Source organism: Anguilla anguilla, chromosome 10 (assembly GCF_013347855.1).
Source record: "Anguilla anguilla isolate fAngAng1 chromosome 10, fAngAng1.pri, whole genome shotgun sequence".
Lineage (NCBI taxonomy): Eukaryota > Metazoa > Chordata > Actinopteri > Anguilliformes > Anguillidae > Anguilla > Anguilla anguilla.
This window is the reverse complement of record NC_049210.1, coordinates 31379834-31393984: the sequence shown is the minus strand read 5'-3', so window position 1 is coordinate 31393984 and position 14151 is coordinate 31379834. Positions and strand designations below refer to the sequence as shown.

General features: G+C 37.7%; 1 protein-coding gene across 2 annotated transcripts in view; it reads right to left on the bottom strand.

Annotated features, from left to right (window-relative positions):
- The window catches only part of slc2a8 (solute carrier family 2 member 8), a 34460-nt gene extending 22509 nt beyond the window's left edge, over positions 1–11951 (bottom strand). Inside the window, exons 1-2 of one of the 2 annotated variants that reach the window (XM_035378743.1) lie at positions 11831–11951; positions 2547–2643 (exon numbers count right to left, since the gene is read on the bottom strand). In XM_035378743.1, the coding sequence (XP_035234634.1) occupies positions 2547–2635 (89 nt within the window). In that variant the 5' untranslated portion in view covers positions 2636–2643; positions 11831–11951. Of the gene's footprint in view, positions 1–2546; positions 2647–11830 lie in introns of both variants that reach the window. The other variant, XM_035378744.1, reaches the window with a different exon arrangement.
- Between the last annotated feature and the right edge of the window lie 2200 nt (positions 11952–14151).

Below are 14151 nucleotides of genomic sequence, written 5' to 3'. Positions count from 1 at the left end.
CCTCCTTAACAACAGAGGTTTGATACATGGGGTGCATCACCTTGTGGCCAATGCATTTTTTTCAGTACATATTAGCATAACTTGTTTGATCTATGAAAAACACAGCATATTCCTCATAATCAACAAATTATGCTAGATAGTTAACATTCAGTACAGGGCTGGAAATTTAGTAGCCGACCCAACATAAGTAGGCTCACGTGGTGATGATTATAATAATTTATTTATTTATTTATTTATTTATTTACTTATTTATTTATTTAAAAATACCTTTACATGCTGGCATATTTGTTGCAATATCGATTCAATGCAATTGCGTTCTGAAATTTCTCCTCTATATCCTATTTTCCACTGGTGGTGACAGGGGTGACAATCCCGCCAAGCATTCAAATATGATGACGCACACACTGGAACCTGCATGAGGAGTGTGAAAGAGCAAGCGCAACATATCAGGAGGTTTGATATAATATTTCCATGCCAGGCAACAAAATAATAATAATAATAATAATAATAATAATAATAATAATAATAATAACACCATACTGGCCTCCCTTCTTTAAAACCATGAGCACATGCCAACATTAAACAACCTCTTCTTATTGCAAAGCCGTTCATGCCCATTTAACTAAGTAGGTGTTCATAACTTAATTCCCTTATGCAATATTGACATTCAAAGTATATCAGATTGCAAAGTCAGAGGATTGAATCCAACCTAAGGCTCAGGCAAATCTTTAATTTCTTATGCACACTTATTGGCTAACTAATAATTGTCTATTTCTTTTCAGCTACTGCTTTTGCAGTTATCAGAATATCAGAATCTTCAATGCATATGTTTAGCAAAAGTGACACAAGGGGAGCCGTAGGCATTTAATGACGGCAGATTTATTGATTTTCTTTAAAAGTTACAATAGCTGGCCACTGTGGCATTTCTATTAACTACTTTTTTACTTGGCTACTGTAGAAAACGTTCTTATCAGCAAACGCCACGTTTCTACATTAATGTTACCTCACCCTGTTCTCCATCTACCGACATACAAACAATTAGTACGCCTGTACTGTCTACGACACCCCATTAAAAACATTCCATTTAAAAACATGACTCATTCATAATTATAACTACCAATAATCTACCTGAAAAAAGCGTGTTTGTACAACAGTATTTCAACGCAACTTCATGCATTCCTTGAACAATTGGCGATACTATCACTTGCTATTATTGACTGTTTTATACACCATTCAATAAGGAAACTCATCTCAGTCATGGTCAGCATATTTTCTTTGTACTATAGTCTGTGATAATGTCAAACTTAACCTAAATGCCCATACTGCAGAAAACATATTGTTTCAACTATTCAATTAAATAATTTGTGGTAATTTATTTTGTACTACTGTTATTTTCTGATATCAAAGATTGCTAGGAAATATGTCTGTGCATGCTATTGTCCAATGTTAAGTGTTCTATTTGGTAGAACTGTTACCTAGCTGTGCTTCTCACATTGTCAAGTAAAGTCACTGATCTAGCTAAGGAAGAGAGCAAAGAGGAGTCCTACCTACAGCTAAGCTTATCAAAATGCCTTATAAACCTTAGTAACACTAAAAGTGGATCTCAGAAGAAATGACAGAAAGCGGAACATGAGAGAAGGGTACTGTTGCGACCTCGGGAGCTGAAATTGAAGGAGATAGTTGATAATTTTGTCAATGAAGGCTCGTTGGATGGCCGTAAAATCAGTGAGTACAAAAGCTGGGGGGATTTCTGTTGCTTTTTGATGGTGCCAGCCTCTTATACTTCGAATTGTGCCAACGTGCCCTTTCTCACAGCCATTACTTTATGCACATAGCAAAGTGCCAGTGCTAAATGGTAAACATTGATCAGACTATAAAAATTCACACAAGGATAACCATAATCCACAACCAACCCAAAATCTTGCTCAGCCTCCCAATCAAACCAGTCTACATCTGGGACTGGCTACAATGTATGCATGTTTGCATGTATGTATGTATGTGTAAGCATACTTCTCATAGTCTACATTTATACGCATTAGTGTTATCACTTTGTAAAACACATACTCACACATACAAAGCACTATAAGTCATTAACATTTGCAAAATCTAGCCCTGCCATTAAAAATACTGATATCAAAATTAGACCAAGTTACAATGCACATTATTGGCTATTTTAGCTAACACTAATTAAACATGCTGTATTCCAAAGCAATACTGCTACCCCAATGTTTCCCAAATAATTTCATGTGTTAAAATGTGTTAAAACACATAACATGTAATTTATTAACACACCTCCATGTCTATTCAAGGACAGCACATTTTGTATTTGTAACACAAAAGTAGTACCTTTGACACAAAATGTGTTAAAAGTAATACAAAAAGTGTGTTGGATATTAACACATCATTTTTGGGAGTTTTTATAACTGTAATGTTTTTGATATGATTTTCATAAGGGGCTGGTAAACATCTGAGTGGCATGTATAAATCTGTATCTACCTGCCACAGTGCCTGGAGGAGAAAATTGTTTTTGTCTTTCAACCACTCACTCAAAGTACATGTCCTCTGCCGACTTCTCTTCCGACTGCCCTCCATTCTCTGAACCCAGAAGGGACCTTGATTCGTCTGCGTCGTCCATTCCTCCGTCTTCTTTTTCACAATTAGAGAACACACCACCAAGTACCACCACAGTAGTGAGCTAGCCAGCCAGCTAACGTTAGCTAGATACACATCTCTGAATTGAACTACAATGCCCTCCATAATGTTTGGGACAACAACTAGGTCTGATTAGACCTCCGCAGTAGAATATCCATTATACATTATCTATACCCAATTATCTTGCTCGGGGTCGCAGGAGTTCAAGAGCCTATCCCAGCATGCATTGGGTGAGAGGAATACACCCTGGACAGCACACACACCATTCACTCACTCACACACTCATACCTATGGGCAATTTAGAGTCTCCAATTAGCCTACCTGCATGACTTTGGAATGTGGAAAAAAACCGGAGTACCCGGAGGAACCCCACACAGACACAGCGAGAACTTCACACAGAAAGGCCCAGGCTGGAATTCAAACCCAGGACCTTCTATCCTTGAGGCAACAGTGCATTGATTTGGCTCTGACCTCCACAATTCAAAGGGGACAAATAGCTTCACATATGTTTCTGATTAGTCAGGTGTGTTCAGTTGCTCCCATAATACAGGTACAAGATAGCTTTCAGTATCTAGACTTGATTTTAGGCTTTTGATTGCCTTTAGAGTCTTGTTACTGGTGTTTGTCAACACGAAGACCAAAGTTGTGCCAATGAAAGTCAAGGAAGCCATAATGAGGCTGGGATATAACAAGACCAGGTCAAAACCTAGTATATAGCTGGACTGGCCGACCAGTGGTGTGAGTTCATACCTCGGCCAACCAATGGTGTAACTTCATCACTCAGTCACAGACATTCGCATTTCTAGGGCTGGCCCCGCTGTTGTGGTCCAGCCAAAAAACTGTCAGAGACATAGGCCAAAACTTAGCCTTACTAAAATCAACTGCTTGGAACATCATTAAGAGTAAGTTGATGTCCAAAGAATTCTTATCATAATGAAGAAAAACCCCAAGCAACTGTCCAGATCAGATCAGAAACGCACTTCAGGAGGCAAGCTTGGAAGTGTCAGCGACTACCGTCTAGGGCTGCAAAAATAACCACCATATATCACCATACAGCGGTTAGAGAAACCTTACAGTGGGTTTGAGCAGGTTACCATCATTACCTCATTCTTTTTTTAAATAGCTCTCAGCACGATTCATCCTAGACTAATTGAATTTATGCTACGATGCCATTTTATATCTTCAAGATAGTTTTATATGCTTACTGTATGGTGAATAATAATAATAATAATATAGCTGCAAGCAGTGATGTACAGGGTCCAAGCATACAATTAACACTGGGCGTCGAATCCATTTGTCCTGCATGGCTATGCAGGCTTTTGTTGTGATCCCTTTTGCTGGTTTACCTCTAGGTTAGACCAAAATTAGACCAGATTTTTCATTTGGGACACAGGAACAATCTTCAACGATTCCATTGTGAACCAAAGGCACCTATTTCCTAAATAAGTGACATGGTTAATGAAACAATTAAGAGTACAAGATGGCATTAAATCTAGAAACATATATGGCCCCCCTTGTCCACCCCTGATCAACACCATACATTGTTTTGCTCAGACCCATGTGTGCTACTAATCCATCCAGTTTTCAAGCCTAGAATTAAAATAAATCAAGTCTAGAATTAAAGTTAACTGCATACTTTCTGTTTCAGGAAAAATGCAATTTAACACCTCCGCCATGATTTTTCACATAGACAATATCTATATAGACCTTCTAATACAGACAGTGCACTGGACAAGGTTTCATGCAAATTGATCACGATATTGAAAATGATCTAAAGCGCAGTACGAAGGTCCTAAACAAAACCTTTTTCCTTTTGAGAAGAGGAATGTTATGGCATTACAATACAGCAATGAATTCACAAAACACCATCAGATATAGTCAGTTCTCTTGAACTACGCTATTATGTGAGTAATAAAATTAATTCTATTTGCATCGCAAACTTGTGGACATTAAACAGTGAATAACTATTTTGTTACATTAACTATCAACTTATTAATTATTATACTTACAACCATATATCACTCAAGGCTAACAAAGAAAAAAACCTAAGACGTTTACATCAAGCATCTTATTTTAACAATGAAACTATGTAACGTCCTTCTTATCATCAAGTGTCGATCTGTAATATTAACGACAATTGAACTAACATAATGATTCCATAGAATATAATAATTCAAAAATATACTAAAGTTAGTCACAAGAAAGAGCCAGCTGCCTACGAATAGTGTAAAACATGTATGTTACTCTTCATCTTCTGCAACCACACTCAGAGAATACTAATGACAAATCTGCAAATCCGCAGATTTTATCATTCAAAAAATCCTGAAGCACAGGTTTTGTAGCCTTTATTGAAGGCTGTTGTGAAAGCAATCACTGTGGTTAACAGACAGGTGTCTTTTTTTGTTACATGTACTCAGTGATTAAGACTGATTTTCCTATTAATTGCATTTATCATTCAATCTCCCTAATATGATGTGAATAAGGAAGCTGTGTGTTTACTTGCAAATGGCTTATTCAGATCATTGGCACACTATATCAATGACTGTGAATGAAAACAGTTTGAGACGAATGATTCAAATGGAAGGTTTCTGCCCCATTTATTTTCAGTTCAGTAACGGCTACCGTCAGGACGCAAGCTCATTAGCGAAATGTGGTGGTATTGTGCATGCTTGGAGCAAATACTTGCTGACACTGTGGCCTGCAGCACCTAGAGTTGAGTAGCACTGATATTTCTCTGAAATGGCGAAAGTAAATTTACTTTAGGGTTAAACCCATCCAAAACAATTAGATTCAAGCAGGTTTCCAGGTTGGACACAATATCAGCTGTAGTTTCTACATTTTTTAACCTATCGACATGGTTCCAATCTAGTTTTATTCAGACTGATGTGCCCTAAAAATTTATAAAAGCAATCCTATAAACCAAGTCTAGAATTGGTGAAATTTGCATAAATTATGCATCAATATAAAATTAAATTTAACACTATGGCCAAGATTTTTCATATGGAAACTTTTTTTATGTAACTTTTAAAGTAAAGTGACCTTGACCATAGCAGTTTAAGTTTCATGCAATTAGTCAATCCTCTTCGGAAGCGATATCGTGTTTTTCAGAAAATTTTAAATATCAAAAAAAAAAAACTTAAAATCTAAGTTTAATAGTCTTAAGACATGGTTTCTCCAGGCTAAAACAGGCCTTATGTGGTGACATTGTGTGACAGCGACTGCGGTCAGTTCGGCTTCACCACCACTGTCAACTTGATGCGTTGTCTCCCTATGTATAGTTACATTTAGAATTTAAAATTCTGGTCTTCAAAAGACCACCACAATGCATTGAGATGTAAGCTATAAAAATTTAACAGGTGACAAAATAAAAAATTGGAACATTTTAAATATTTAATGAAGGGTTACATAATGTAAGTGTCATAACTGGGGGAAAATATAGTCTATACTCCAAAATTTACACATTGTAAGGGAGTCATTCTCAGGAACAGTGGTAATTGAGTAATACGTCTTGAAATGTATTTCATTTTTTGTTACAAGCTTAGGGTACAATATTAATGAACCTTTTAACTTAATGAGGACGGAGTGTAGCACAGTGGTAAGGAACTGGACTTGTAACCGAAAGGTCGCAGGTTCGATTCCCGGGTAGGACACTGCCGTTGTACCCTTGAGCAAGGTACTTAACCGAAATTGCTTCAGTATATATCCAGCTGTATAAATGGATACAATGTAAAATGCTATGTAAAAAAAAAAAAAAAAGTTGTGTAAGTCGCTCTGGATAAGAGCGTCTGCTAAATGCCTGTAATGTAATGTAAATGAATCTACAAAAATGCCAGTTTACAGTATTTAAATTATTTTTATACATTCATTCAAAGAATGCTTGCACAATCTTTTTTCACTGGTGTTGCTGGTACCCTACACTACACTAAAGGCTTTTCAGAATTTTATTCCTTAGGTCAATCTGCACAGGTAGGTAGTGTAGGTTAATACAGTAGAATCCACTTAATTGCATAATGGATTATCACATAATTCAGGTATGTGCCAAATTCCAAAACATTTCCCATTCATTTCATTGTAAAGAGATTTTATATTTGCATAAACCGTTTTGGATATTTTACAGAAATTATGTCAAATTACATCACACAATGATCTATAAATATACATAAAAAATAGTAGATGTGGCATTAATAAACCAACAATTGCCTTATAAAGACACAGAACTGCAAAAAGATGGATAGGCGGTCTCTGTTGAAAATCACGTCAACAGCGAACATGTAGCCACTCTGTCAGTTTCATTATTTTAATGCAATTAAGCAGATTCTACAGCCACCACAGTATAAGAACTTCCTTATCATTACAGCCCAACTGCTGTCCACAGAAGACTTCACGAACAGAACTACAGAGGCTACAGCTCTAAACCACAGGGCGAACAACTTACACTTTATAAGAAATACTACCTAAAACAGCCTGTAGAGTTCTGGAATTAGGTCTTGTTGACAAATGAGACCAAAATTCACTTCACTTCAAATATGGAGGCCCAAAGGAACTGCCCAAAATCCAAAGTATACTCCTTGGTGGTGTGGGCATTTGGGAATGTATGGCTGCCATAGATACTGACTCACTTGTCTTCATTGATGATGTAACTGCAGATGTAACAGCAGAATAAATTCTCTGCATAAGTCTACATAAGTATTTTATCTGCTCAAATTCAAGCAAATGCCTCCAGACTCATTGGATGGCGCTTCATCCAACAGCAAGACAATGATCCCAAACATACTGCTTCAGCAACAAAAGAGTTTTTCAAAGCCAAAAACTGGAAAATTCTTGACAGACCATGTCAGTCACCCGATATGAATCCAATTGAACATACGTTTCATATGCTGAAGAGAAAACTATTCCTGGAAACAAGCAGGAGCTGAATATGGCTGCCATACAGGCCTGGCAGAGCATCACTAACGAAGATACTCAGCTCCTGTTGATGCCTATGGCTCACAGACTTCAAGCAACCATTGCATGCAAAGGATACGCAATAAAGTATTTAACATAACTACTTTCATTAATGTAACATTAATCTGTCCCAAACAATATGGTGCCCTGAAATGCGGCATTATGTATAAATGCTGTAATTTCTATATGGTGGAACCAAAATGTATAAAAATACTCTTTAATAAAAGCCGAACTGTCTGAATACAGATCTAAAATTGTGGAGTACAGAGCCAAATCAAGAAAAAAAAGGTCTTTGTCCCAAACATTATGGCACTATCTACTTAGCATCTATATGAGAAAAGAATATAACACTTGTTGAGGCGAAATTTCATTCTATAAATTTCACTTCCCTTGTGCACATATGCTCACTGCCTGTTGTGTGGCGGCTAGAAGCACTGGGATCACAAGTCTTTAGTCCAATGAAGATAGACGTGCATCCAGAACAGTATTATATATACCCTCCTATTTCTTTACTGGCACCCCCCTGAGGTGCATTTCACACTGACATGCATGAATAGGTACTGTCCAGGACAATATTTAAAGGCATATGGCTTAAGTCCACATGCCTTCTATCAACCTTCTATCAGTAGAAGTCATATAGATAGCCAAAATAGCCTGTCATTGCCAAAAGTTATTCTTTCACATTTGATCTAGTCAATTTCCATGACAGCCTTTTCATAATCTAACCAGCTTACTTTCCAAGAATCATGATGTTACCAACCATTCTTCCTCTTTTCTACTTCACGATGATCTATACTTGCATGCAATAAAGCAGATAAAATCACTGAAATTGTAATTCACCAAAAATACTTATGTTATTAATAATCCGTTTGACAGCTGAGAGCACTCACAACACAAGTCTGTGTTCCAATCACAACAGCCCTGTACCCAGAACAGAATTATGTACACTTTATTGTGTATGTACTTTACTCATAAACACTATGATAACTATGTAGTTATTGAGAATACAAATTATTTTTTTATTGTGGAGTCATGAACACTGATCTTAGAAGTTCCTTGGATGTTCTTCTTGGATTTTTTGTGACATCCAGGATGCACTGTCACTACACTCTTGGAGAAATTTTAGCAGGCCACTCACTAGTGTTCTCCATTTGGAGATAATGGCTCTCACTATGGTTCGGTGGAATCCCAGAGCCATAGAAATGGCTTTGTTTACCCTTTCCAGAATTATATACTTCAACAAATTTTTTCTCAGCTTTTCTGGAATTTCCTCTGATTGTGGCATAGCGTGTTTGTAGAAACTTTGTGACTACTTCACTCACTATGAGTGAGGTTTAGATTCAACAAGGCTGGCAACAATCAAGCCTGGTTGTGCTCAGCTGAATGTAATTATCAATTAAATTTGGTTACTAGGTTGATTGAGTAACTAAGCAGGTACAGTTGAAGTCGAAAGTTTACATACACCTTAGCCAAATCCATTTAAACTCAGTTTTTCACAATTCCTGACATTTAATCCTAGTAAACATTCCCTGTCTTGGGTCAGTTAGGACCATGACTTTATTTTAAGAATGTGAAATGTCAGAATAATAGTAGAGAGAATGATTTATTTCAGCTTTAATTTCTTTCATCACATTCCCAGTGGGTCAGAAGTTTACATACACTCTGTTAGTATTTGGTAGCATTGCCTTTAAATTGTTTAACTTCGGTCAAACGTTTCGGGTAGCCTTCCACAAGCTTCTCACAATAAGTTTCTGGAATTTTGGCCCATTCCTCCTGACAGAACTGGTGTAACTGAGTCAGGTTTGTAGGCCTCCTTGCTCGCAAACACTTTTTCGATTGGACTGAGGTCAGGACTTTGTGATGGCCACTCCAATACCTTGACTTTGTTGTCCTTAAGCCGTTTTGCCATAACTTTAGAAGTATGCTTTGGGTCATTGTCCATTTGGAAGAGCCATTTGCAACCAAGCTTTAACTTCCTGGCTGATGTCTTGAGATGTTGCTTTAATATATCCACATAATTTTCCTTCCTCATGATGCCATCTATTTTATGAAGTGCACCGGTCCCTCCTGCAGCAAAGCACCCCCACAACATGATGCTGCCACCCCCATGCTTCATGGTTAGGATGGTGTTCTTCGGCTTGCATGCCTCACCCTTTTTCCTCCAAACATAACAATGGTCATTATGGCCAAACAGTTCAATTTTTGTTTCATCAGACCAGAGGACATTTCTCCAAAGAGTAATATCTTTGTCCCCATGTGCAGTTGAAAACTGTAGTCTGGCTTTTTTATGGCGGTTTTGGAGTAGTGGCTTCTTCCTTGCTGAGCAGCCTTTCAGGTTATGTCGATATAGGACTCGTTTACTGTGGATATAGATACTTTTGTACCTGTTCTCTCCAGCATCTTCACAAGGTCCTTTGCGGTTGTTCTGGGATTGATTTGCACTTTTCGCACCAAAGCATGTTTATCTCTAGGAGACAGAACGCGTCTCCTTCCTGAGCGGTATGATAGCTGCGTGGTCCCATGGTGTTTATACTTGCGTACTATTGTTTGCACAGACGAACATGGTACCTTCAGGCGTTTGGAAATTGCTCCCAAGGATGAACCAGACTTGTGGAGGTCCACAATTTTCTTTCTGAGGTCTTGGCTGATTTCTTTTGATCTTCTCATGATGTCAAGCAAACAGGCACTGAGTTTGAAAGTAGGCCTTAAAATACATCCACAGATACACCTCCAATTGACTCAAATAATGTCAATTAGCCTATCAGAAGTTTCTAAAGCCATGACATCATTTTCTGGAATTTTCCAAGCTGTTTAAAGGCACAGTAAACTTAGTGTATGTAAACTTCTGACCCACTGGAATTGTGATATAGTGAATTAAAAGTGAAATAATCTGTCTGTAAACAACTGTTGGAAAAATGACTTGTGTCATGCACAAAGTAGATGTCCTAACTGACTTGCCAACACTATAGTTTGCTAACATGAAATCTGTGGAGTGGTTAGAAATTAGTTTTAATGACTTCCACCTAAGTGTATGTAAACATCCGACTTCAACTGTAATTACTTTTTCACATGGGTGATATGAGTGTTCGATAACTGTTTAAGGTCTGAAACCACTCAGTGTGACAAATATGTAAAAGTAGAGGAAATCGAGAAGGGGACAAATACTTTTCATTGCATTGTACTTGTGTGTATGTGTGTATGTATGTATAGTGATATACAGTATAAACAACTGAATTTGTATTCTCAACATCTATAAATATACAATTACAGGCTTATTTCAAGAAATATTTAGAAACACAGGATTAAATCCACAACACACACACATATCACTTGGTACCTATAACTTAAGTCCATGTGCCTTCAAATATTGTTCTGGACAGTATCTATTCATGCATGTCAGTGTGAGATTCACCTCAAGGGGATAGCCTACCAGAGGAGATTATATATAGCCTAATGCTTTTCTGGATGTAAGTCTATTTTGATTGGAATGAAGACTTGTGATCTGAGTGCTTACATCTGCCACACAACGGTTTTGTTTTGTGTTGTAATGTCATTAAGATTTTTCTACAATTAAACGTTCTCTGCATAATCGTAAAGAAAACTAAGAATGGTTGCTAAATGTCGCGATTCTCTCCAAGTTAGCTTCTTAAATTAAATCTCAGACCGCCACGAAAATCGACCAGATCAAACGAGAAATAGCTCTTTTTTTCTTCTTTTATTTTGACAATGACACATAAAGAGCCATCCATTCATTAATTTGTCGAAACCGTGGACTTAAAACAAAAAGGTAATGTTTGCTGAGCGTAGTTCATGTAACGGAGTGAAATTCTGGCAGGGAATGAAATTTCGCCAAAACACCGGAAAGCGAGCTGGAAAGTAAAAGTTCGTTCTCAGCATACAAACTGCAGACTGGAGGATACTGTAACTGTAGACTGCTACTGTATGTTAGACTGCTAAGTCGCTAGTAAGGTACACTGGGCATTTGTTATTCTTTCACGTGTTTACTGAATAATCACAAATACTGCAGTTATACTCTAGCTAATGTTAGTAAACACATGATAGCACTTATTGCAACCTTGTAATCATAAACAGTAGTAAAAATATACAGAAAGCTACAACAATGTTCTAACTATATAGTTAGTATTTAATACTATACGAAATCAAAACACGAATCTAGTTTGTTAACTACCCTTTCACAACAGACCAAGAGCATACGAAGTTTTGGAAACTTTACCCAACAAAGCTGGTGGAGAGCTGTACGGCTACACTTCGCTACATCAGCTGACATTCTTGTGTTTACTACGTCATCATTGCGCCAACCTCTGTACCGAAACAGTCATGTGCCATTAATTTAATTTATGAGCTACATATGTATAGCCTATATGGTTGTTATGTTTCATCTTTCAGTTTTCAAAAATCAAATGAATCGAAACTGAATATTTATAAACTATCAAGTATTTGGTATAACTATCTCTGAAAGCAGCACACAGCCAACCCAAAGATTAACAGCTATCTGCACTTCTGCGAATCTTGGTCAAGATATCCAGGATCAGATTTTTGTGCGCGTTTAAACGTGACATTGCGGTAAACCTGAACACTGCAGATACGGGCATATGCACTTAGAAAAAACTCGGTCAAGTTATCTGCCATCCCATAATTTCACATCCCTGCAGGAAAAAAAAAAACATGGCCGTCATGGCATAACTACCTGAAAAGGTGTTCTTCCGGAATCGAGTGCAGTTTGCTAAAAACATTTAAGTTTAATTGTTTTATAGTTTTAAATAGTGACTGACATGTATTGAATTGAATGGCCATTTTGGATGAATCTGCCATCCTATAATTCCAAATTATACAGTAAAACCCATGGCAATCATGGCATAACTACCTGGGAAGGTGTTCTTCAGGAATTTAGTGGTCATTGCTGAAAACCTTTTGATTTAATTATTTTATTGAATTTGTAATAAGCACCATCTATAGGACTAAATGGACATTTTGAACAAATTTGCCATCCCATAATTTCAAATTGATGCAGTACAAATGCATAGAACCCATTGCATGAATACCCGGAAGGGTGGTCTAAAAGGATCTGGTGTACTTTGCTGGAAACAGTTTGGTTCAATAATTTTACTGAATTTTAAAATGTGGCATGTGTAGAATTAAATGGACATTCTGGAGGATTTTTCCCAACCCATAATTCCAAATTGCTACAGTAAACATACACAAAAGTGTTTGCATACCTAGGAAGCAGGACTTCAAGAATCAGTCGAGTTTTCTGAAAACAATTTGATTGGATTATTTTATGGAATAAAAACAGGGCATGCATTTAACTTAATTGCCATTTTGGAGCATTGAATACTCAATTTTTGAGTATTTATGTATTGGTTTATTTTGGCATGTTGAAAGTACAAGTAGTGACTTCATCTGCTGTAGCCCACATTTGCATCACAATTAGATTTGTCACGGTACGGGTAGGGGGGACCCAAACGCAGAGGGGAAAAAAAAACACAAACTCAAAAGGGAAAATTAACAAAGATTTTACTAACAAAAAGGGCCAACAACCAGGGAACAGACAAGGGCACGAAGGCCAAAACAAACTCAAAAAATATCGAAAAAAAAACAGAAAACAAGTCGAACTCACAAACACGGGCAGGGCAGAACACGGACAGGGCAGAACACGGGAAGGCAGAGCACAAGGAAAGGTCAAACAAAACACAGGCAGGTAGATATGGTGAAACAAACAGATGTCGGGAACAAACACAAACAATATCTAATGAAACAGGAACTCAAAAACACAGGCAGGACAGAGTACAAGTGAGTGGAACAAACACAAACAGGTCACAAACACAGGCAGGTACAAAGGGTCTAAAACATATGCAAGTTGGGAACAAACACAAGCAGGCAGGTACATGTACGTCAGGTAACAAACACAGGCAGGTACATACGGTTTTCAAACAGATTTCAGGAACAAACACAAGGCAGGTACATGAAAGTCAGGAGACAAACACACAGTCAGGCACAAAATACAAGCAGGTACAAACGGTTTGCAACATCGGAAACAAACACAAACAGGTAAAAAACGCAGGCAGGTACAATGGGTCTGAGGAAACGCAAATCGGGAACAAACACAAGCAGGCAGGAACATGTAAGTCAGGTAACAAACACAAGGAACCAGCACCCGAGTCAAGGGAACAGAGAACTTAAATAGACAGGGGTAACAAGACACAGGTGAACTCAAAAAACAATCAAACCAGAAGGAGGGGATAAGACACAGGTGGGAACAATGATGGGATAACGAGACAATGAAACAATCATACAATTAACAGGAGGGGAGCAGGACACAAAACAGAAGTGCCGCCATCTGGCGGCCCAACAGGGGAAACACAGACAGGAAAACAGGACCATGACAAGATTACCATAAAGTTTTAAGTGCAGACACCTTGACCGATCTTTCTCAAAGTGCAAATGGTGTGACCGCAGGACTTGAATCCGATCGAGTAAAGCATCTTTGACAGGGGTTTCAATACTGCAGCCTGTGCACAAAAAGAGCTGTTAACA